The sequence below is a fragment of the Momordica charantia genome (genome assembly GCF_013281855.1).
Source record: "Momordica charantia cultivar OHB3-1 chromosome 9 unlocalized genomic scaffold, Mcharantia_2.0 BLBB01000009.1, whole genome shotgun sequence".
NCBI lineage: Eukaryota > Viridiplantae > Streptophyta > Magnoliopsida > Cucurbitales > Cucurbitaceae > Momordica > Momordica charantia.
Genome location: NW_028275167.1, coordinates 14,295,542 through 14,322,461, shown reverse-complemented (window position 1 = coordinate 14,322,461; position 26,920 = coordinate 14,295,542). Strand labels below are relative to the sequence as shown.

The following is a 26,920-nucleotide window of genomic DNA, read 5'->3' as shown; positions in this document are numbered from 1 at the left end:
GCCAGACCAGCAGGTAGAGGCACCACCAACTAACTATCAGAAACGTTCGCCCATTTTCTTACTCTGATTACAAACTTGAACGTCGGCGTGGCCCTACATCCAAAATCTTTGTCCTTCCTGGTCGGCCACCTGCACCTATAAAATGGAAGGACTTTTATCACCACCAGGTAAGTGAAAAACGTGTCACTTAAACATCAATGTGTCTACTCCTATTTTCTTACTCTGATTACAAACTTGAACGTCGAAGTGTATTAGGCGGGACATCGCACCAGCGTCGAGCTTTATGGTTGCAGGTTCATTTGCTCCTCAGTGAACACTCTCATCCAAGAGACACGTGAACCTCTCTATAATTCGCGTCAACAGTTGCCACCATCTGTGGGAGCGACGTTCTCAAGCCAAACAAAAGATTGTTCCCCTCACTAAGACACTCAAGCAATGACTTCAAACAAAGAGTCCTCAGTCGAACATTCCGTCGACGAGGAGTATCGACGCGACAAACCTACCGACAAGGCAACTCTTACTCCCCTTGCCCCACACAAGGTTAAGGGAGCCAGGGACATTGCCTACCCACTCCCCCCATTGGGCAACTCGGGAAGCGCGGAAGCGGGCAGTAGAATATATTCTCACACAAACATATAAGCAAAGTAAAAAACTGAGTGTTCAAAGAAAGGTCAGGCAGAAAAGCATTGCAATAAAAAGTTCTATTTTTATTTACAGCTGACGGGGGAACCGTCAGGCTCCCGAGATTACAAAAAAAAACGACGGGAAAAACCATCGTCGGTCACAGAAAAGAGAGGAAATCTAAAACGTTCGATCTAGAAGGACCATACATCTTATTAAGGCGCTCAATCCGACGCCAAAGGTCATCAGTGACTTTCTCCATTTTCTACATCACAGCAACACATTCACAGGCGATCTCTTCTGCGTATTGTCGGTCCGCCAATGCAGTATTTAGTTCTTTCCTCAATTACAAGATATCCTTCTTGTTGTGGCGAAGGATAGAGGCGATGAGATCCTCCCTACCCATCGATGGCGAGGTCCAGAGCTTGATAGGGCTTGGTGTAGCGGGGTCCATCTCCTCCTCAACTTCAGAAGACTTAGGCCCATCTCCCCCTCAAGTATTAGATGGCCCATCTTTCGTCGATCCCTCCTTCGTCTTCCCCTTCGTCCTCATTTGAAGGATCCTCCTCTAACGAGGGAGGGTCCACCTCCAGAGGGGTGTCGACGCGAATCGAGTCACTTCCTGAATTCCCAAACTGAAGCAACGAAGCCCTGCATCCTCCATTTTTATTGGGCGGAGAGGTACCCCAAATGTTGGATCCAGATGGCGTTTCGCGATATAGATAACTCCCAAATGGAGGCAAAAGGATGCACCATATCGTCAAATGAACCAACCTCGAGGAATGTAGCATAATGACAAAGTGCGTATAAAAATGACGGCGACAGTACCATACGACTAAGATCGAGTCTCAGAGCCTCCAAAAATGGCAATGAGTACACCGCACCTACGAAGACGACATGCGTAGTCGACAAGGATTCAACTGCCTTCGGAAAACTCGAAGTTCCAAGGCTTCATCCTGAGCTGAGGACCCCTCTAGGGTTGCCACTCGACGATGTACCAGTCTCTAGAGACTTGAAATTCCAAGGCCTCTTCTTGAGTAGAGGACACAGCTAGAGCTCTCACTCGGACGTTCCCTCACCTTCAGAAGACTTGAAGGCTTCATCCCGAGTCGAGGATCCCTCTAGGGCTCCGACTTGGTGATGTACCAGCCTCTGAAGACCCGTAATTCCAAGTCCTCTTCCTAAGTAAAGGACCCGGCTAGGGCTCCCACTTGGATGTTCACCTACCTTCGGAAGACTCAAAGTTTCCAGGCTTCATCCCAAGTCGAGGATCCCTCTAGGGCTCCCGCTCAACGATGCACTAGTCTCTAGAGACCCGATATTCCAAGCCCTTTTCCCGAGAAGAAGACTCAGTCGGGGATCCCACTCTAGGACGTTCACTCGTCTTCGAAAGACTCGAAGTTCCAAGACTTCATCCCCAGTCGAGGACCCCTCTTCATACATTATATTAAATTGTGTCATACACAATTAACTCAAATTCCCTTTAATTAAATTTGAACAATTCAAATTCCTTCAAGAATTAATGTCCTTAATTACCTTTTACGAGCTAGCAAAGGGACCTAATGGACCTAAAGATCAAAAGCTTCGACGTTATGAGATTAATTGGTTAAACTCATTAACCACCTTAATCAACATAAGTTAACTACGGATTACTCGACTAAAAACCCATAGCTGAACTCTTATCACCATAGAAAATTTCTATGTCCATGGATATCGACCATTAACAGCAAGTCAATCTTTCACGAGTGTTTGTAACCATAGATGGGTCAAATTACCGTTTTATCCCTATGTTACATTTTGTACCTTAAGTACCGCCGATCCTCTAATGAACAACCCGATTATGGTCCGATAACGAACCAGAAGTCCTTCTCGGGCCAGTGAGAGGGAGGGGCCCCTTGTTCAAGTCTCGGAGTCAGCACTAAAGGGAATAATCATCTACGCCCCAGAAGTCGAGGAGGAGAGAATTCCATCTTTTGTAGTTATGTTCTCAGCTCCCCACTCGGTCTCATCCCCAAAATGGTGGGAATATTGAGTCGGCGACTCGGACCACTCACACCCATACAGATCAAAGAACGAGCCCTCACGGGCAGGAGTCCATAACTCACTCAAGTTCGAGAATGAGTTACATGGTCATCTTATGAAATGACAATCTTTTAGTCAACGGCGTTACATCTAAAGATTGATTATTTTGTGGTCCGATCTTATAAAAACTCATTGTATAGGATACCCCTACTCGGATGTCTCCACACAAACGGCCTAAATCGAGTCGTCTGTAACATTTACAAAGTGTGCCGATCCATAGTGTTGTCAGGATAAGGTACCTAGCCTTATCCATATACTATAGACCCTTTAGGTTATTCCCAAGACATTATCCACTTGTATATCAAGGGTATATCAAAAATATACACAGTATATATACTGTCCCGGTTACATGACAATAACCTTGGATGTTTAGTTTATTGGATTTAGACAATGCATTGCTATGAGTTCAACAACAAATTGATTAAATAAAACTTTACTGAATATAAATTTGTTTTTACATAAATACAAACTACGAGTTTGGGATAACACACCCAACACTAGCCCCTGGAGACTCGAAATTTCAAGGCTTCTTCTCGATAAGAGGACATGGCCAAGGCTCTTACTCAGACGTTCACTCGCCTTCGGAGGACTTGAAGTTCCAAGGTTTCATCCCATTCTGAGGACTCCTCTAGGGCTCCCACTTGGCGATGTACCATCCTCTGGAGACTCGAAATTCCAAGGCCTCTTCTCAAGTAGAGGACCCAGCCAAAGCTCCCACTCAGCGTCCACCCGGCTTCAAAAGACTTGAAGTTCCAAGTCTTCATCCCAAGCCGACGACCTCTCTAAGGCTCCTACTCGACAATGTACCAGCCTCTAGAAACATGGGATTCCAAGGCCTGTTCCCGAGAAGAGGACCCGGCCAGGCTCCCACTTGGACATTCCCCCGCCTTCAGCAAACTTGAAGTTCGAAGGCTTCATCTCGAGTCGAGGACCCCTCTAAGGCTTCATCTCAAGTAGAGACCTGATACTCCAAGGTTTCTCTTCGAGTAGAGAACCCGACTAGGGCTCCTACCCTTACGCATGCCTATCAATGAAAATTCCAAGTTCTAGAGCACAGCAACCTTTAGTGGATAACCACACTCGCCCCCCAACAAAATTATCAAAAGATATAATCAACCATAACTGTAATCAGTGACCTCCCCGTCAAGAGCGAGATGGATAAGCCACTGGGGGATTCAAGAGAAAGTAAAATCAATAGTCGATAAAGGCACAGCAAGGACTTTCATTTAATAAAAAAAAGTTTCATTACAATAAAGCAAATTACAAATACAAAAAAAAAAACAACGAGCTCAAGGGATGAGGGAGCGAAGCGAGCAGTCGTCTGGTCCATGACCTCATAGAAGGAAAGACCCTCAGAGATAAGGTGCTGGAGGTGCTCTTTGAAGTTAAAGTTAGGCTAAGTAGTCCAAAGATGCTCGAAGGCGTTAATGATTGGCTGAAAGTCCTCGCCAGGATACCTATCCTACGCCGGTCCAACACCAAATTGACTCCTTCTTACTGGACCTGTCACTCTAAAGACCGGAAGGAAGCCAAACCATGAACTATGACTCCAAAATTTTGGGTTCTCAAGCCTCGCGTTGGTCGACTGTAGTTCCTCTTTAAGTTGGCCAAGCGAACTCTCAATAACCTCAAGGCATCGAAGCACGGTAGCGTGCTCAGCTTGCGAGGCCTCCAAAGTGGCCTCGAGACTGGCTGACCGAGATAACTCCCGTCTAAGAGAATCCAGCACTGTGTTCTCAACCTCTCGTGCCTTTAATATAATATATGATATTATATATATATATATATATAATTAAATATATGATAGTTAATTATTATTAATAAATTAGTTTTATAATTCATTAATTAATTAATTTAATTTAATTAGCCAACCCAAATCCAATAAGATGAGAGTGGAGGTTTGCATGGGAGTGGGAAGTTGATGGTGGGGAGGTTGCTTCCTCCCCACTCTCCCTCTCTGTCAAATGAGAGTGAAGATTTTTGTTCAATAGTTGAACAATTTCTCTCAAAAAGCTCTCTCTCGAAAATCAAATTCCCTCTCTTTCAAAAGACGGTTCCCACAAACCGGTCATTACCAAGAGAATAGTGGGGAAAGCTTTTTGGTGGCATTGGTTCTACGTTGAAGAACGATCCTCAAAGGTAGGTTCTTATTCTTTGTATTGTTTTATTTTCTTTTCTTAGTAGTTCGTCCGAAAACAAAATCGAAGTACAAGCATTCACGTACTTCTGCTACAGGATTCGATCCTTTCATACCCATCTGCCAAGGCCTTGTACAGCTCGGCCTGCCCTTGCATCCAAAATTGTTGTCCTTCCTAGTCGGACACCTGCGCCTATAAAATGGAAAGACTCCTATCATAACTAGGTAAGTGAAGAATCTGTCACTTAAACTTCAAGGCGTTTACTCCTATTTTCTTACTCTGATTACTAACTTGAGCATCAGAATATATTAGGCAAGACACCGCACCAGCGTCGAGTTTCCTGGTTGCAGGCTTATTTGCTCCTCTGTGAACACTCTCATACAAAGGACACGTGGACCTCTATTAAATTCGTCGGCAACAAATATCTTTATAATATTTATTTCAAAAATCCTCAACAATTTTTTGGTAATATAGTGAAAAAAACCAATGGTATGGTTGATTAAAAAGGGAAAAAAAAAAGCAAAATTGACACAACCCGTCCCAGAACACCTACTGGTTCAAGAACAGACCGCGCCGGCCATGGACCCCATTAGGTGCAGAGTCTATAGCTGGAAAACTTCTAGACTTTTAAACCAACTTTTAACATCACTTCTATTTTTAAATTCCTTCTAGATACACTATTCAAGATGTAACTACAAATGATATGCAATTTCTTAACGACTCTGGGTGGTAGAAGATGGTCCATTCTCTCTTTGAAACTCAGGTACAACCTGGGGGAAAAACAAACGGTAAAGAATGGGCTGAAAAGGTCAGTGAGTGATAAATTAATACAAAAAAAATTATATTGTAAAACTTCTTTCATAAACAACTGAAGTTTCGAAGTTCTGCAAAACAAATCTTATAAAACCGTTCTAATAAATATTCTCATTAAATCTCATAAAACTTGAGAAACTAAAACTCATAAAGACTTTCTCATAATAAACGTGAACAGCGTATCCTCCAAATAAAGTTGTAAATCGTTCTCCTGAAACATTAAACAGAACTAGGCAAATACTTTCTAATATCATATAAAACATTTTCTTTCAACCAATAAATAGGTTCAGAAAACTCAACACCACACATGTATCCACATTCTATTCTGGTCTACTAGCGTAAAGTAATCTTAATACGCACAGCAGAATAATTCTATTTCTGGTCTATTGGCATAGAGTAATCTCAATATACACAGCAGAATAATTCTCTCAACACGTGGAGTAAAATGGTCCCAAAGACCTTCTATTTCTGGGTATACTATAGAAACACATTCACATAGCATACGAGTAATCACCTAGATACAACATTATGGTGGTTTGAAAACTTATTTCTGCATAAAATTCTCAATTTCATAGATTGTTCTAAAATTCTTCTTTCTAAGATTTTTTCTTTCTTTCTCAAATCATTTCTAAAATATTTCTTTCTAACTTTCTCAAATCTTTCTTTCTAAGTCATTTCACAACATTCTATTTCTCAAACGATTATGAAATCTCTCGATATTAATAACACTTCATAATAGTTTTTCAAAATCTTTCTGAAATCTTTCTTTCTTAAAACTTCATAAAATCCACTGAAAATATAAAACATTTCTAATTCTTATCATAAATAGTTATTCTAAAAATATTTCTGAATCACTCTTTCTAACAACATTTCGATAAACTTCAAACATAATCCTAAACCACAAATCATTTCTCCAAATTCTAAAACATTTCTAAAATCTCAAACAACCAGAGTCATTTTCTAAATTCTCCGAAACATTCATAAATTTTCCAAACATTTTTAAATTCTCGGCAAAAACAATTTCTCAGCAGAACTGCTAAAACACACCTAATATATGTACTTTCTTGAAATTCTATCATGATATAGTTCTAAAAACATTTCCAAAATTAACCACCCACAAATTCCAATAATACTATCCAAAACATTTAGTAAAGTAACCACTCACAAGTCAATAATAATATCCAAAAACGTTTAATAAAACAACCACTCACAAATCCTTCAAGGGAGTCGTACGCTGTTCCAATTTCCGCTTGACATGAAATATTGATCTAATATCAAATTATTTCACTTAATTCCAACATACACTAATTCCAAACTTTAATCACAATAACTTCAAAATAACACAATTACCCAAATTTCTCATTCTCTCTCTTCATTAAAAACTCACTACATTTTCCTTCTTACAAGTGGGTCCCACCAAACCCATTCAATTTCTCTTTCTCCCACTCCATTTCACGCAAAAAGCCCAATTTTCCAACATTTGCTTTTTCTTTTATTTAATTTAAAATCATTCTCTCTCTCCTCTACTATTCATTATCTTCTTCTTCTTCTTCTCTCTTCTCCAACCAAACCCACCGATTCTTCTTCTTTCTCCCTAAATTCTCAAATTTCCTTCCTTTCTTTTTATTTTCCGCAATTTCTTCTAGCCCACACGCTTTCCCTTAATTTGTACCCAAAAGATCAAAGATTACCACTTAATTTCTCTCTATTTCTCTACCCTTCTCCTCCATCTTCAAACCCTCCCATCTTTGTCCATTTTTGTTACCCATTTACAGTCATTAATTTCTCAAAATAAACCTAAAGAAAACCCACAAAGCAGAATTTTATCCTCTTCAAACGATTAGGAGAGTTGCAAATACACAACTTCAAAGAGAAGAAAACCCACAAAGACGCTTCAACATCTAATTCCTTCCTTGTTTATTTCCCAAAACTTCCTTAATCACAAACTTAGAATACTTACCAAATTTGAAACCCAAGTCTTAGCTCTCAAGCACATGAATTTTCCTCCTCTCCCCAACCATCAAAACCATGAGAAAGCAAACCATTTTTTTTTCTTCGTTTTGCTTTTCCTTCTTTCGATCTCTTCCTTCTCTGTTTCCTTTTCTTTTCCTTTTTCGTTATTTCTCTCTGTATTTCGTTCTTTTCTTCCTTCTTTCTTCTTTTCTTTTCTTTTCTTTTCTTTTTTTTAACACATGTGACACATATCCTAACTCACACCACACACACGTGTCACCTAAAAACCAACCCAAATTCCTTTTCTTTTCTTCTTTTTTTTTTCTTTTTTTTCCAAAAGACCAAAATACCCCTAATTTTTTTTAAGCTCCAAACGGTCCTTACAAAAATATAGTTTTGGTTAATGAAATTTGAGATATGTGTCTATTTCATATTTGAGATATGAGTTTATTTGGTCTTTGAGATTTCAAAAAGAACACTTGATTTAGTAGTTAGTCGACTAATAGTAGATTGTGATTTAAGTTGCTTATTGTACTTTATATGAAAAAAAAATATTTAATTTAATATTATTTTTTAGTACTAGATTGTGAGGTGGACATCTTCTATCTCTCATTCTTTTTCTCATTCCTCTACCTTGCTCCCTCCTCCTCTGTCGTCTCCCTCCTAGTTAGTCGTCAGTCTTCTTCTCTCTCATTGTTGCTTATCCATTATCGTAGTCTGAAAGTTTTGATCTTCGCTGTCACAAAAAATCTCCTGTAAAACGAGGGTCAGATGTTTTATATTTAGAGTGCGTTCCAGATTTGAGTATAGAATTATTGAAACTTACCCTTTTAGTCTGTTTAAAGTGTATTGGGAAAAAAGAGAAACGCATCAGAAGCCGAGATTTAATCTTTGATGAATTAAAGATTGCTTTTTAAGGAACGAAACATTGAAAGCTCTGAGAAAACAAACGTTAAAATGGAACTTGGAAGTCAAAATTATACATTAAAAATTGTTACCATACAATAAAAAAAATAGATGAACCTATTGAGATACAGTCTGATGATTAACCTACTCAAACTAAAGATTTACAAAACTATAATATAGGTGGAGATAGACAAAGATGGAAGTCAGACAACCAACTAGATATGTTAGTGTTGATCTTGTCCATTATGCCATAAATGTTGAAACTGAACAAGCTAACATTGAACCTCTGACATATTCTTGTCCAAAAAAGTCTAGAGATAGTGATAAATGGACCATAGCAATATAAGAGGAAATGATTTCTCTTATTAAAAACCAATTAGAATTTAAGCTAGATTTATTCCTTAGACACATACATGAATTTTTAGATACATGAATTGTTAGGTACATGTGAGTTAATGTATTGTGACACATGAATGATATGCATACATGTATCCATATTTAATTTGTGTCTTTTATTATGGATGAGAAAATCCCTATTTTCTATAATTCGAATTTCTCTTATTTAACGAATTCAAAAGGAGAAGATATCCTGATGGTCTTAGAATTTCCCCGGAGAATATATCCTATATTCGAAAGTAGAAGATATCCTAATGGTATTAGGATTTTACCTCTATAAATATAAGGTAAATACTCATAATGAGGGGACGCTACAAGTCTCTACTATTTGCTATGCCAAACTATCCTACTTTCCATACTCAACTACTCTGATTCTTACTTAAGCATCAGAGCTTGTGTGGCAAGAGCCACACCGATCTTTAGTGCTCCTCTATTTTGCAGGTCTCGTCGATCTCTTTTATTGTAGAAGATTGGTCCGAATTTGGCAGAATCCTAAGAGGCCAAATTTCTGCATCAACATCTTTTATAGGTGTGTCTTGGATATTATATAAAGGGATCATTTCGTTCATTTGTAAACAAGAAATTGAAGCAATTCAATCAAGAAAGAAAAGGAGAACAATAGTCTTATCTTGTGTGTTCTTGAATTTCATACAAGAACAAATTTATTCTCTTCAAAGTTTGTGAGATTTAGAGTAAATTTTAGTGAGGGCTTATCAACGCTTCCAACAAAGTGGTATCAAAGCCAAATTCAAAAGATGTCATCAAACAACATGTTGCAACCTTAACTTCCTTGTATTTAAGGAAAAAACTGTAGACGGTGGAGTCAACAAATATAGATTCTTTATGGATATCAAGAGCTTTAGGATATTATTGATATGATATATTTGGAGCTAGAAGGTGCAGATGGTCTTTACAACAACAACTCAACGAGTTGAGAGATGATAGAAAGAAAGACAAAAAAGACATTGTTTTTTATCTACCAAGCTGTAGATGAAAATATCTTTGAAATAATAGGAGTCCCAACTGCTAAAGCAACATGAGATGTATTGCAGAGTTTGTATGAAGGAGAGGAAAATGTAAAAATAGTAAGATTGCAAGCACTTCGAGTTGAATTTGATACCACTAGAATGAAAGAAGCCGAAACTATTGAAGAATTTTCAATCATGTTCTCTCTATTGCTAATCAATTGAGATCAAATGGAGGTGCAATTCAAGATCTAAGAGTGGTACAAAATATTCTTAGAAGCATGACCAGAAGATATAAGCACATTGTAGTAGTTTTTGAAGAGTCCAAAGATTTGTCAACTCTCTCAATAAATAGTTTAATGAGATCTCTCCAATGTCATGAGCTTAAATTGAAGCGATTTGATTCTACTCCTTCAAAATAAGCTTTTCATATGCAAACCTTTTTTAGAGCGAGATCTAATGAAAGAAGAGGTGGATGTAATGGTTGAGGAATGAAATGTCCAATGAGTTCAAAGTTTTGAGTTAGAGAGAAGAGATAATCAAACTTCTTCAAATAGCAATTTGGTTACACGAGTTAATTGAAAAACTTGGTGAAGATTTAAAAGATTAGTTGGTGATATATTGTGATAGTCAGATTACAGTCAATCTTTCAAAGAATCAAACTTATCATGAGAGACTAAGCACACTCATGTGTGCGGTTATAATTGTTGAGAGAAATGAAAAATGGGAAAATGTAAATTTCATTCCATAACTTCTAATACTAAAAATAGACTAAACTATCTCTACAAAATTAGCAACTTCACTAACTCCACAAAGAATACTTAAAAGATTATACTACAACTAAAATAACATCAGCAGCTTCCTATAAACTAGGACTTAGACTAGATCAATTCAAAACTAACATTTATAGGTTGAGTTAACTGACATTCTCTTGACTCAAATATTGAACATATAGCTTCATCCTAAGAGCTTGAAAACAACTCACACTAAAAGGCGCAGTGAAGATATGTGCTATTGTTCCTCTAAGTTGTAATACACCAGCTGCACTTCTCTTTCCTTCAGCATTTCTTTCAGAATATACTACTTGATCTTAAATGATTGGTACTTCCATGAAAATCGAATTTAATGAAATAGCTAGAGTGGCTCGATTTCCAAAAAAACTTCCACAGTTTTCCTCTTTCTCTTTCTTTCGAGCTAATGTTCAACTTGTGTTATTTTTTTGTACAATAATAAGAACTACAGTGTGCTATTTAATTTTAGTTGTTATCATAAATTTTTTATTCGGAACTAGGATAAAGTTCGTGGGAAATAAAGATATTAAAAACTAGCGATAAAGTAAAATCAAGATTAATTTTAGTTGTTATCATAACTTTTTTTATTTGGAATTACAATTTTAATTGAAAGTCATGAGTCTACCTCTTTTGCAATTCTCTACTCATTCTTAGGGTTGTATATCTAAAATGTTGGTTTTCTGTTGTTTTAGTAAATAATTATTATAATTATTTATTAATTGCTTTTCTTTTTTATTATTTGTAATTAGTAGATTATTGTGCTAGATTCCTTATTTATGTTTTTTTTTCACCTCTACTTAAAGGTGAATTAAGGTTTTACTATTCAATAAAAGAAATAATTATTTTCCTCCCAAAATTGAGATGGTATCAGAGCCAATAGGTTGAAACCTAACCATAATTCTAGTCGCCTTGCCACTCACCATTACTGTCGTCGTCCGCCACAAATAGTATTGTCGCCGACACCATCATCAGCTCATTATCGTCATGGGTTGCACAGTTATCCTTCTGGCCATCGTCTGGTGTCTTATTCATTATCGGGTTACGATTCACATTCACGGGTCTTTGTGGGTTTTGTATCGTCGGCTTCGTGGGTTACAGCTTCGTTATTCACCGCCCCTTCCTACGGTTCCACAACAATTTTTCACCATCGCCACCTAGGGTTTCGTTGTTTGTTGTTGCCTTCTAGGGTTTCGTGGCTGCTATCTATCGCTACTGCCACCTAGGGTTCCGTCGCTGGCATTCGATGCCACCACCTAGGGTTATGTTGCCATTGGTTGCCATTGTTACAGAGGGTTCTACTATTGTTCTGCGATCTTTGTGGGTTTGTCATGCACGATCAACCATGGTTGATTTATCTTTGAAGAAAATAGATCAACTACAAAACTCTAAGATTTTTGAAACCCAGTTCAACTCTAGTAGTCATCTTGTCCAAATAACTAACATACGGCTAAATGGAGACAATTAAGTGTTCATATGTATCTTCTGGATATAGCAAATTAAATTGGTTATATTACTGGAGATAAAAAGCACCGGCTGCAGAAGATCCTTTATTTATTATGTGGGACACTAAAAGTTCCATAGTAATGACTTGGCTTGCCAACTATATGTGTTATTCCGCTGCGAAGGAATTATGGGACAATGTAAAAGAGATGTATTTAGATTTGAGGAATCAATCACAGGTATTTGAACTGACCCTAAAATTTAGTGGAATTAAACAAGGGACAAATACAGTTACAAAATATTTTAAGTCTTTGAAAAAGAATTGGAAAGAGTTAGATTCTTTTGATACCCATGAGTGGAAATGCTCAGATATGACTCTAAACTTCATCTGAAAATTGTAGAAGAAGGTCGAATTTACAAATTTCTTGTTTGTATGAAGGTGAAAGAGGTCAGAGGCAGAATTATTAGCAAACAGCCACTTCCAACGATTTGTGAAGTCTTTTCTAAAGTTTGACGTGAAGAAAATTGTCGGAATGTTATGGTCGGTAAGAAAATTACAAGCAACACTGTTGAAGATTTTGCATTGGTTGCTAAAAAGAATCAAATCATCAAAGTAATGGGAATGAGAAATCTCACGTATGGTGTGATTATTATAATAAATCCGATTTTCCTTTTAAGGGTAATTTTATGTATTGTAGTCAATCCAAAAACCAAATCATTGACATTAGCTCTCCATCAACACCATTAGTACCCTTGTAACTCCTTCACTTGGTATAATCTGGTCTCAGGCACTCCCACAATATCCCCTGGTGCAACTGTCCCTGATATTGAGGTTTCAACTTCCTCTCCAAGTCCACCCTTGGATAGTATGAATGGGGAAAATAGTCCTATTACATCTATTCAAGAGCAAGAATCACGATGTCATGATAGCAATAGAGAGCCTATAGTGACACCCATAGAAGTTGAGGATGATAACAAAGAAGTTACTACATTGGTAGTAAATCAGCATCCAATGATGACAAGAGGCAAAATTGGGATCTTTAAGCCTAAATATAGTGCCTAAAAAGCACAGTACCAATGTCATGATCTAACTAATGAGTTGTTTGACAAGGAACCAAATACTGTTGAAGAAGCCCTACTGAGCAAACAGTGGAAATTAACCATGCAATCAGAATTTGAAGCATTAAATGCTAAATAAGACTTGGAGGCTAGTACCCTACAAACCCAATCTTAATGTTGTAGGAAATAAGTGGGCTTTCAGGGGAAAAAAAGATTTGAATGGTGCAGTACAAAGGTATAAAGCTAGGCTGGTTGCTGAAGGTTTTCACTCAACACCTGAAATTGTTTTTTTTTTTTGAAATATTTGGTCCAGTGATCAAACAACTTGACTTCAATAATGCTTTCTTAAATGGTTAGTTACAAGAGACTGTTTATATATGAAACAACTTGAAGGGTTTGTCGATCCTAAATATCCAACCTATGTGTGCAAGCTAGAAAATGCCCTCTATGGCCTAAAGCAAGCCTCTCGAGCTTGGTATGACAAGTTGAAATCAATACTCCTAGCTTGGGGATTCAAAAATGCAAAGGCAAACAATTCATTGTTCATGTACAACAAAGAGAAGTGTGTGATATGGCTCCTGATTTATGTTAATGACATATCGTGACAGGAAATGATAGCAAACAAATAAAAAAGTTCACAGAACTGCTCAACAATAGATTTTCGTTGAAAGATAAATATGGAGGAATTAAACTATTTTCTTTTTTAATTGAAGTTAAAAGAACGGAGAAAGACCTTCATCTAAGTCAGAAGAACTATGTTGCAAACCTCTTGAAAAAGCTGAATCTAAAAAACCTCAAGGTCAGTCCAACTCCTATGATAGTTGGAAAAGAACTACTCTCAAAATATGAAGATACAATGGAAAATGCAAAAGAATATCAAATTATAGTTGGCAACTTACAATACTCGTGAAGATATTGCCATAAGAGTAAATCATCTAAGTCAGTTTCTCTCAAATCCAAAAGAAAACCAATTTTGAGCTTTGAAAAGAATACTTAGGTTTCTCAAATAAACTATATGTTTGGAGTTAAACATATGCCCAACAATTAACCTATCAATCTCGACATTCTCATATGCAGATTGGGCAAGCGATTTGGAAGATAGAAAATCCATGTGGGTACTGTCTACCTAGGTGAGAATCTCATCTCTTGGTCTTAAAAAAAACAGAGCGTCACTGATGTGAGTGATTTTTAATTGTGTATCACCTCCTACATACATAGTTTCCTTACCATTGTATTCAATCTTCTGATTTAAATTTGCTTGATCATAGGTAACATGGCTTGAGGAGCCACTATCAGTATACAGAGATGGATCAACCACTACCTCTATTGCTACAATATAAGCCATCAATGGCTCCCATTGTCTGATTGTGATTGAGGATCCAAGTAATCTTTATTGAAACAAAACCCAACAACTTAATGCACCGTGTCCATATTTGCCACATGCTTGGCAAGTTGGTCTAAGACCATTTTTTTTTACCTACCTTCTCTATCACGTGATTTTCTCTTTGAAATTTTGATTTCCCCTGTCATTTCCATTTCCTTGTGTGCCATATCTATTTCCAAAATTTTGAGTATTCCCAAAGACAACATTTGTCGTGAAGTTGGCTAGCTCAGAGTTTGTGGTATTAGGTTGAGATGGATAAGGGACTACTCAAAAGCAACCAAATTGGCATGAGCTTCTTATCTGGTAAGACCATCTTTCCCATTTAGTTGACATATGATCGATAAGTATTCTGCATCTAAACCGATAAGAACATTAGAGATAAGACTAGAATTAGAAATTGGTTCACTTGCTAGAGACAAATTATCAGTTGTTCGATCCTTTTGAGCCAAATAGTCTGTCATTTTGTGTTCCCTTTACGGGAATTTTGTAGGTTAGTTTTTAATTGGTCGATACGAGCCTGATTGGCTGATCTCTATGCCTTCCACACCTTTCTTGAAGTGTCGAGACTTTCTACATCGCTTGACACGGTTTGCTCCATTGAACTGAACATCCAACCTAAGAGACTTCATTCTCAAATGCGGTATTGATAGCATATATAGTTGTTGCACCTTCTTCGATTGCAACAAATTCTAAGGGGATTGATTTTATTCCAAGGATGAAACCTTCAAGCCTTTGGCCTTTAAAGACAGCCAAAACCATGGATGTCCATAAGAGCCAGTTTACTTTACTTAGCTTGACCGCAAGTGTTGTATTAAAATGATTTCCTAATGGTATGGGTCTTCCATTCAAAGACTGCATGTTTTGTTGACTAATTTAAGAAGTTTTTGCACTAACAATCTCCACAGTGAAGGGATGTTAATCCCGGAGCAGAAGCAGATCGTTGTTCGAGATATATGGGAAACAAAATCAAAATGTGCAAGAAGGAAAAACAGGGGAAAACCATATCTTTGAAGAACTTTTCTTCAACGGTTTCCACCCGAACACCACCACCGTGTCTTCCTCGCTATCCTCTTGGGTCTCGAGAGCGTGCTTGTGGGAGCACCGATTTGGAATGTGAGGGAGAGTTGAGGGAGAGAGCTTGATTGAGAGAATGGCAGGGAGTTCTTCGTTGGGGACTTTTTTTTTTTGTTGCAGAACACTTCTGCAAAATAACCTCATATGACGTGGGGATCCCCACGTCATAACTGCCCCCACTCCCCTGCAATTAAGTTGAGGAGTGTTAATATTAATATTAATATTAATAATTAATATATATATATATATAATATATATATAATAATTAATTAATCATATTAATTAATAAATATTAATTAATTATTAATCTAATTAATAATTAATTAATATATATATATATCAAATAAATAATTAACCCTTAATTATTTATCACATAAATAGAATCATATTCTATAGCATTTCTCTCGTATAACCTATAGTTTTAATGTACATCTTATGAACATTATTTTTAACCTATAGTCTTAATATGAATCTTATTCATATTAATTTTATTTGAATCTCATTCAAATAATTTCTCTCATAATATATAGTTTTAATTTAGAATTAACTATATATTATAATGCATCAACCTTAAGTAATTTGAACAGTTCAAATTCTTCCAAAAACTTGATCCTCGTTTTACCCGTTATGAGTTAGCAAGGGGACCTAATGGACCTACAGATCAGAAGCTCCAACGATGCAAGATTAATCGGTCAAACTCATTGACCGAGTTAATCAAGATTCGTTAACTACGGGTCATTCCACTAAAGACACGCAGTTGCACTCTTCTCACTGCAGAATGTTTTCGTGTCCATGGATATACGACCATTAATGACGAGTCAATCCTTCACGAGTGCTCGTAACTCAAGTTGGGTCAAATTACCGTTTTACCCCTGAGTTACATCTTACTCCTTAAATACCACTGATCCTCTAATGAACAACCCGGTTATGATCCGACCAATAACCGGAAGTCCCTCTTGGGCCAATAAGAGGGTGGAGCCCTTGTTCAAGTCCCAGAGTCAGCATTTAAGGGAACACTCATCTACTCCCCTAGAGTCGGAGAGGAGTGAATTCCATCTTATGAAGTTATGTTCCCAGCTCCCCACTCGGTCTCGTCCCCAAAATGGTAGGAATGTTGAGTCGGCAACTTGTGCCACTCTCACCCATACAGATCAAAGGACGAGCCCTCACGGGCAGGAGTCCATAACTCACTCAAGATTGAGAATGAGTTGTCTGGTCATCCTAAGAAACAGCAATCTATTAGTTAACGATGTTACATCTAAATATTGGCTATTTCGTGGTTTGGTCTTATACAAACTCATTGTATAGGATACCCCCATTCGCATGTCTCCACACGAACGACTTGGATCGAGTCGTCTGTAACCTTTACAGAGTGGGTCATATCCATAGTGTTGCCAAGATAAGGTACCCAGCCTTATCCATATACTATAGACCCTTTAGGTTATTCACGGGACATTATCCACTTGTATATCAGGGTATATCAAATATATACCTCGTATATCAGGGGTATATCAAATATATACCGAGTACATATATTGTCCCGGTTACACTAAAATAACCTCGGATGTTTAGTTTATTGGATTTTGGACAATGCATTGCTATGAATTCAACAACAAATTTATTGAATAAAACTTTATTAAATATACATTTGTTTTTACACAAAATACAAACTACGAGTTTATGGCAACACACCCAACACAGAGTTCTCTTTGCAACAACACTGGAACCTTCAAGATTTTCGGTACTTATGATGATGCTAAAAAAAAAAGAAGATAAAGTAAGGTTGAGGCTAGATGACTCTGATACCAAGTTTGTTTTTAAAGTAACACAAATGTTATGAAATTTCTAAGTGAAAGTACTAAGATTTGTAGTGGTATTTATACGTACAAGCTTGTAGGTTGTTACAACTTGAAGACCTTAAAATAGTTGATCCAAAAATAGAAGAAGAGTAAGAGCTAAATATAATAAGCAAAACTAAATTACATGGAAGAAGTTACAAGACCAAATCAAAAGAGGACTAAATACTTGTTTCAATACATTTTAACTAAACATCATCGTTTGACATATTCTCTTCAATAAGGCTTCGAAACCATTTTATTTAATTTATAGTGAGGAATGGGGGTCTTCCAAAATTTCAAGTTATAGTGTAAAACATTAGTTTATAACTTTCATTGATGACAACAGGCATTTTATCTTGGATTTATTTAATGACAAAAAAATATAAGGTGAAAGACCTTTTTGTCCGTTTTTAACATATGATTCAAACTCAACTTCAAACAAAAATGAGTATTTTCCACTATGATCATGAGACTCAATATTTTAATGATTGTTTTGGAAAATTTTTGAAAGATAAGGCTTTTTTTTATCAATCTACCATCGTGACACTCTCCAACAAAATGGTAATGTAGAACGAAAAAATAGACACTTACTTGAAGTCTCTCGTGCCATTATGTTTTCAATGCATCTATTCACAATATTTGTGTGGAGAAGCAATTCTCACGGGTGCAAATCTAATAAATCTGATGCCTTCTAAAGTTTTGAACTTTAAAACTCCCATCAATTATCTAATAGAATATTTTCCCATAGTTCGTCTTTTCTGACCTATCGAAAAAAGTTTTTGGGTACAAACTTGATCACCAGGAAAATTATTGAAATAAGAGTTTCATTAAAAAAAGAAAACCACCTTCAAGGAACCACGGATGCGAATCATCATCATAACTTATCATGGCTGCATATGTTTCATATAATTTATCTAATTTTTGGTATTTTTGTGAAATTGTAGGGCTTTTGGGACCAACAATTTCTCTGGTCGCTTACCATCAGAGCTTGGCAATCTTTTTATGTTGGAGGAACTGTAAGCTTCATAATTTACTTTAAATTAATTTTGAGAGGAATAATTATTTTTACTTATTCGACACAAATATAAAAACAAAGTCAACTTATGTAGGGTGAGACCCATTACAAAATAAGAAAACATTCAAGTCTAATAATCACAGTTGATGATAAATATTTACAAAAAAACATAAAACCAAAAATCTCCCAAGTTTGGATGGTCCACTGCCTTGCCAACCAATCCTCCATTCCTCCTTGAAGTTACCCTTACTGGCCACCCCTTTAGAAAGGAAAAGAAAATTCTTTGGCAGAACTTCATTCGAGCTTTCTTCTGGATCATATGGAGAGAAAGAAACCAAACTTAGGAAAACTGCGTGTTGCCGAGCTTGGAAAACCAAACTAATTCTAGGGTCAACAACCGCATGATGGAAAAATCTTCCTTAGAACAAAGAGTGAAGACCAAACTCCAAAAAGAACCAAGTAGAAGTTAGGACACAAGAACAGACCGTAGCCGAAATGCTAATATGGAGAAAACACCCAATACTAAGCCTCAATTCTGTCTTCAAAAAGTCTCCAAATATAAACCACTAAATGTCAAATCAAACGCCGGAGAAAAACTTTGAATACCTCATCAACCAACCAACCGAACTGAAACTGCAAAGCTTTGAAATCTTCAGAAGGCATAATTTAGAACATTCCAACATTCTGAACAACTTAAAACTCAAAGAACAGACTCAATTGGGACAAGAGTAATCCCCATTTCTTCAAAAAAGGAAGGAATGGTTGTTTGCTGTGGGAAAACGAGTTTCTCATCTTCTTCTTACTCGTTAAATAAAGATTGAAAATCGTTTGCAAAGAAATGCTCAGAAAAGTCCTCAGTTGGGATGTCTGACTTTGGAGAAGAGTCTAAACTACTAATATTGATTGCACCATCCTCATCTTCAAGATCATTATCCGAGAATTCTAAGGAAGATGATTTAAGAGGCAAACCTTCGTTAGTGGAGTGGATAGTGCCAATGGACAGAATATTTACCTTATTTGTACTTACTATCTTTACTAACTACTCCTCATTCCTCAAAGAAAGCCTTATTCAGGTTAACTTGAACCCATTTAGCTTTCGAGGGCTTTGCAAGCTCCTTTCCAAATTAGTATTAGGCTTTCTACGAGAGTAGTAAAAGGGAAGGGGTAGAATTAATCGTTTAGTATTCTTCATACCCGGTGGAAACGGGTTGCCTTTTGACTTTTGGTTCAAAATAGCTTTTGCATTTAGCAATTGAAAAACAGTAGGGCCAATAATGCCCACTTCTTGATTAATGCCCACTTCTTTTCTGACCATAGGCGTGCTCAATTGACTCGACACATTTTTTGGCTAACTGGTGCATTTGGAGTCGATGAGGGGACAGTTGCAATTTACTTTTCCAAGCTAACCTTATTTGAAACGTTGCCAAATTGAAACTTTTCGTCTGCCAAGACTTCTTGCAATCTTTGGATATCCAAAGGATTTGAAGAATCTGCAATCAACGAAGTCTTTGAAAGCTGAACGGAGGGAAAAGACGGCTTGGTAGCTTCATTTATGGCAACCACGTTTACCACAAACAATCCACGTTTTGTAGTTATCTCGATAGAAGTCGAAATAAAGCCACAATCATTCTTCTCTATTTGAATGAAAGTTGCTGAACAATCTAACAGATTTAGTGTTGCTGAAGAGATTTTCTTCAAACCTCCAAGATGGGTTCCAATGGCCTTGAAGCAATTTGTGTTCCAAAGCTCTAAAGGTAAGTCGCAGATTTTCACGCAGCCACCAAAACAAACTGTCATTTCGTTTTTGCCATGTTTTTCAAGATTTCACTTCTCCATCTTCACGTGAAAACTATCTAACTTGCGCCATTTACCATTGAGCCAATTAGAGTTCAAGGGTCTTCCACTTTTGAATCTAAATAAAGCCTTACCTGCTAAGAAAGGGTTGACTTGGCAATTTTCTGGGAAGAAACTTTTGAGGGAGGCAGCGATTGCCTTCCAGCTATCCTGAGCATAAAACCTTAAAATAACCATGGCATTATATTATCCCAATCTATTTCCACAACTTCATATTCCTTTTGAACCCAATAAGAGTTGCTCCATTTTTTTTTTTCGAAAATCTCATCCTCTGCGGTAGGGGATGCCATCATACTATCTCTGTTCTTAGCCCTCTCTGCAAATGAAAAGTTCGAGGCGCCCTACAACATCTTTTCTTTGAAATTCACCAATGAGTCTTTTATCATGTCCAAACAGGTTATCCAACCGGTCTTTCTAAACCGTGCAGGTACAATTATGAATTTTCTTCCACCCAAAGAGGGTCAAACAATGCATTCCAAAAGCAGCCTTTCAAGAGTCTCTTTTTCTGGAGTCGACAAGTTCTGTCCCGTCCCTAACTTGCACGGAAAATTTTGAGTACAAAGGAAAATGCGGAAGTTCCACCAAAGCCTTTTCTAACCACTGAAGGTGGGACAGTTGAAGAGAAATCTGAACATTCTTCCTAGAGTCTTTTATGAGAAACCGGTCATTGTCACATCCAACCAATAATAATTGTCTTGAATGCTGCAACTTCTCCAATCCATTTGAAAGCAGCCAACCCCTTCGCTTACCTTCAAAGATTCTTTGGTTTCTTTCAAACAAAATTTCGGAAAGTATAGTTTTAACTGCATTTGCCCATAATAATCAAGCTGTTGGTGGGAGAAAAGGTCCAAATAGAAGTTGCATGGAATTTTCTTTTATCGAACCTGAGAAACTCATGATAAACGATGGTTGGAGATGCCAGGGTTAGCTTCTTTTGAAGAATATCTGCGGTGTTTAAATTTCCGAAAAGGAGAATCCAAGAAAGCACATTTATCTTCTTTTGAAGGATACCCATGGTTTAGAGGTGAGGATGGCAAAACAATCACTCATCCACAATATCGTCCAACACAAACCTTAACTTCAACAATTTACCCTTATCGCATTCGTCAACCTCCACCACTTTTCCTCCATCTTTCTTACTAAACACAAACCTCTTCCTCTCTATCCTCATTGAGAACTATCCCCCAACTCTCATGACTCTCCAAATTCCCGACAAATAAAATCCTTCTCTGATTTTTCTTTAGATATTTCTATGAACTAGGAGATTTGTCTTACTCCCCCTGCTTTTTGATTTGGGTATTTGTTTTTTTTTTTTTTTAATTTTTAGATTTTTTCCTTCCTTTTGGGACTGGATCTTTGAACTTTTATTTCTTTTTATTGATTAATGAAAAGTCTAGTTTCTTGTTAAAAAACGTTTAATTTTTAATTTATTGAAGTTTTATTCTTTGACCATTCCTTGAGTTGTTAAACTTATTAGTTGTGTTAACCTACTTATATTCTTAGCTTGTTCTGATCATTCGTATTGAATTATATTGCTGATAATTTTTTGATTATGTTTGTCTTACTCTGATAGGTTCTTTGATAGCTCTGGAGTCCAAGGTGACATTCCTACAACATTTTCAAATCTAATGAATTTGCAGACAGTGTAAGAGAATTGTTCAGCTTCAGTCTATTCATAACAGTTAGAAAGTAAAAGAAATTTGTAAATCCTAAGTATGCATCATTGAGATACAATGTTCTGTATTTTGGACAGATGGGCATCAGACAATGAACTCACCGGCAAAATACCTGAATTCATTGGGAGCTGGTCAAAGCTCACGAATTTGTAATACAATACTTTCACATGCTTGTTCCCATCTCCCACTTTTTCCAAACTGTTAAAAACTAGAGAATTAGAGATAATCTGAATTTCTCTTGTTCAATGGAGGAGTAAAACCCTAATTATAATCGGTGTGGCTAATTACACTATATTAGGTTTAGCAGAAACAGAAGAGCAATAATGATGGAATAGAAAGCAGATATACTCTATATGTAGAAACTTAATTTGGTGTAAACCTTTCAGTAAGGCCAGCAAAGTTACCTTTTCCTACTCAAGGCGTCTTCTGCCATTTGGATGGAATACAAATAATACAAATATTTGTATTCCAGTTCATTGAAAAGTAAGAAATACATCACATTCTTATAGATGAGAAAAGTCCAATACAAGAAATGAAATAACAATAAGAATACGAATAAAATAAACTATAAATGTTTACCAATAATTTAAATGTTTTCGGCTAATATTTACAAATAATAAACCAACACTCCTTGTCAAGTAGGTTTAGAGAGATCTTCTGTGAGGTAATCCCTCAAAGTTCTTCTTGGAGTTTACTAAAATGAGCCCGTAGGCGTTACAAAATCACCCCACCAATTTGAGAGGGTCGGTAACTATCTCTACTACCTTCTTTACATTGAAATCAAGACTAGTCTTCTCCTACTAACTAAGAAAATATATCTACCCAATCCCCATTCTCCTTTCGTTACAGCCCAAGCCCACTTTCTCCTCTCCAAACCGTTACAATCATTCCCTCTGATTTTCCCCTCCCCAAGTACAATTCCTTCTAGAATAAGTCTTAGTAATTGGGGGGTCTAACTCCCCCCGATCCATTTTGTCCCCAAGGCGGAAGTCAGGGAATTGTTGCACTAGATCATTCATAGACTCCCAAGTAGCTTCCTCAGTTGGAAGTCATTTCTAACTAACAAGAGCTTCGACTCCTCCAGTGACTAGCGAAGTTCCAGTCTCTTGTACTTCTTCCTGTGTTGTCAGCGCTCGAAGTTCCACCAGATAGCCTTGATCAGAGGACTCCCAGGCACGAGCCATCCGTTTTAGAGGCATCTCCAATGGTGTGAGAGTCGGATCCTCCTTCAAGATAATTCGCTTGTCTCCTCGCGTAAAGGTCATAGTCAGAGCAGGGGCCAGTCTGTCTCCAACTTCCCCATAGCCTGCAATCATTTACTTAGTTTTGATGGAATCAAATTATTTGTATTCCAATATATTAATCATAAGAAATACATGGCCTTCTTATATAGAAGATAGACTCAAACATAAATGGAAATAAAGATAAAATAATAATTAATATTGACAACTAATTTATAGCTAATATTTACAAATAATAAACCAACACTCCCCTTCAAGCTGGTTGAAAGATATCTTCCATTGCCAGCTTGTCAACCATCTTGTCAAATTGTACTTTCGGTAGTCCTTTTGTCAACACATCGGCAGTCTGCTCCATTGTTGGGAGGTAAGGGATACATATCACGCCGGTATCAACTTTTTCTTTTATGAAATGTTTGTCAATTTCAATATGCTTAGTCCTATCACGTTGAACTGGATTGTGGGCTATGGAGATGGCAGCCTTGTTGTCGCAATAAACTTTTATGGGTGCTTTTTGAAATACTCTCAATTCTTCAAGTAACCTTTTTATCCACGTCCCTTCATAAATACCATGGGCCAGGGCCCTAAATTCTGCTTCAGCACTGCTTCTAGCCACTACATTTTGTTTCTTACTTCACCAAGTTACTAAGTTACCTCCAACAAATGAACAATAACTAGAAGTAGATCTTCTATCTGTCATACTTCCTGCCCAATCAGCATCGGTATAAACTTCAACCTGCAAATGGTTGTGTTTTTTAAACAATATACCTTTTCCTGGAGTTCCTTTCAGATATCTTAAAATTCTATAGGCAGCTTCAAAGTGAACTGATCCTGGTGAGTGCATAAATTGACTTACCATGCTTACTGCAAAGGTAATATCTGGACGTGTGTGAGACAAGTAGATGAGTCTTCCCACAAGACTTTGATATCGTTCCTTATCCTTTACTTCTTCTTCTCTTGCAGCTTCCGGTTTCAAATTAGGTTCAATAGGGGTCTCATCTACCTTACATCCAAGCAAACCTGTTTCTCTAAGTAAATCAAGAATATATTTTCTTTGGTTAACAAAGATACCTTTCTTAGATCTTGCAAACTCCATTCTTAGGAAGTACTTTAACGTTCCTAGGTTCTTGATTTGAAATTCGCTTGCGAGTCTTTTCTTTAAAGTAGCCAGTTCTACTTCATCATCACTTGTAAGCACAATGTCATCTACATAGACAATCAAAATTGCAGTTTTATTGCTTTCAGAACGTTTGTAAAAGATGGTATGATCAGCTTGACTCTAAAGGAATCCATAGCTCATGACTACTTTTCCAAATCGTTCAAACCATGCTCTCGGAGATTGTTTGAGTCCATACAGATATTTCTTTAACCGACATACTTTATCCTTTCCAAGATTAGCTTCAAAACCTGGTGGTAAACTCATAAATACTTCTTCTTCAAGATCTCCATTCAGAAAAGCATTTTTTACATCGAGTTGATGAAGAGGCCAATCTAAATTTGCAGCTAGAGATAAAAGTATCCTAATGGAGTTGATTTTAGCAACAGGAGCAAAAGTTTCCTGATAATCAATCCCATAGGTTTGAGTAAATCCCTTAACAACTAGTCTAGCTTTATACCTTTCAACACTACCATCATCATTACACTTGATTGTAAAAACCCAAAGCATAATTTGTTCTTTAACAGAGAGAGAACTATTACTACTAAAGCACTGAGTTATTTTATTACTACCAGAAGGCTCATCAAAGTAGTAGAAGCCATCCAGCATCCTAGCACATCCAAACGTCTTCCCCGAGGACTAATCCTGAAAGATACAGTGAGATGCATAGAAAGTAACAAGACAGTTAGAATCTTTAGAGAGTTTACTAACTGATAGAAGATTGCAAGCTAATTTAGGAACATGAAGAACCGATTGAAGAGTAATATTTTCGGTTAATTTAATGGTTCCCTTGCCTGCAATAGAAGAGAAACTACCATCAACAATCCTAATTTTTTCATTGCAATATGTAGGAGAATATGATTCAAATATCTTAGAAGAGCTAGTCATATGGTCAGAAGCTCCAGAATCAGTAATCCATGGAGATGAGGCAAAACAAGAAAGTGCTCTAGGGTAATTACCTGTTTGCGACAAGGATATACAAAGATTACCAAATGACAAATTCGTTTCTAGCTGTTGTGATAGATGCTCTCTATTAAAAGGATTTGATTCAACACTATTTGTGTAAACTTGCTCCTTTTCTGCTAGACTTTGAGTCATTTCAACGATTTCTTCAACCATGATAGTACTTTAACTGAAGCAAACTAGATCACAAACTGATATTAGAGAAGAGACTCCCACAACCCACGAAATAGTGAGGTAGCAGACGGCAGTTGTAGATGTATGACTCACGATCCACGCCTCGAGCAGATCTGTGAAGTAGCAGTGGATGGCGGCGGCTTCGATAGCAGCTAACGGCGATGCACAGCCGATCAACGACGAACGGAACAGCAGCAAGCGGTGGCGGAACAGATGGGCGAGGCTCGTACAGTAGAGACGGCAACGATCTCGACGGCCCCAAACGACGACCTTTGAATCAACAGAGCAGACGATAGCAATGACGAACAAAGCCCCCCGACGCCGACGAACAAAGCCCAAAAACTCCTCGACAAACCCATGAAAGTCCTCCCGAATGACGAGCTTCGAACGACACCACTACTGAAGAAGACGAATGCCGGAATAGTGGTCTACCGTGCCGAAAGTAGGATGCGCCGTTCTTGGATAACAGCGGCTAGGGTTCCGGCAACGACAATGACGACGGCTAGGGTTTAAAGGTAGGGATGGTGACTAGGGTTTCTAAAGATATTAGGGTTTATTTTGGCTCTGATACCAACTTAGTTTTGATGGAATAAAATTATTTGTATTCCAATATTTCAAAAAGTAAGAAATACATAGCCTTCTTATATAGGAGAAAGGCTCAATACATGAAAGGAATGTAAATAAGGATATAATAATAATTAATATTTACACCTAATTACAATTAGTATTCACAAATAAACCAACAAACTTTAAAACAGAAAAGCCAACTTACTTAAAACTGACGAAGAGACTAACTGTTTAAGAAAATTTCACTTCCACATCATTTTCTTTATTACTTTCATTTTCTCAACAAGGGCACTAGAGCTTTAGATTTTAAGGGCTGTGATTTTATTTGTGAAAGAGATCTTTCAATATTTTAATTATGTCTTCTAATTTTGGTCTTACCTCTCGTTCACATTTTAGTGATGAAAATTACCAACCTTGGATTGTTAAAATGCAATCGGGTCTCAAAGCACTTGCATTGTTAAATTTTTGGGTTGCCCAACCAAGAGAGAACACCTTATACATTCCACTTATTGAATAGAGTCCTATCATCATGGGCCACAGGTCATACATAAGCCACTATGACGAGACATTCGTGTTAGGTCTTGAACATGTCATATTTATACATGACTGCTTATAGAATAGTTGAGCATAATAGTTCTTCAAAACCCTTTCTCTTTCCCAAGTAACCTGTTGATAAATAATATTTTATAAAATCTCTTTCTTTATATTAAGGTCGTCATTTATCAAATTCGGGCGATCAATTTGGGTTCAGCGGTTGTTTTGGTTTCCTCCTCAGTAGACAGTCATTTTGGATTGGCAAGCTTTGTTGTTGAAAGTT

At 37.1% G+C, this 26,920-nt stretch overlaps 1 protein-coding gene across 1 annotated transcript in view; it reads left to right on the top strand.

Annotated features, from left to right (window-relative positions):
- Positions 1 to 26,920, top strand: part of LOC111024433 (putative LRR receptor-like serine/threonine-protein kinase At1g56140) — a 67,143-nt gene that overhangs the window by 2,204 nt on the left and 38,019 nt on the right. Inside the window, exons 2-4 of the mRNA XM_088117006.1 lie at positions 18,405 to 18,476; positions 21,903 to 21,974; positions 22,083 to 22,154. Of these exons, the coding sequence (XP_087973132.1) occupies positions 18,463 to 18,476; positions 21,903 to 21,974; positions 22,083 to 22,154 (158 nt within the window). The 5' untranslated portion in view covers positions 18,405 to 18,462. The remainder of the gene's footprint in view (positions 1 to 18,404; positions 18,477 to 21,902; positions 21,975 to 22,082; positions 22,155 to 26,920) is intronic.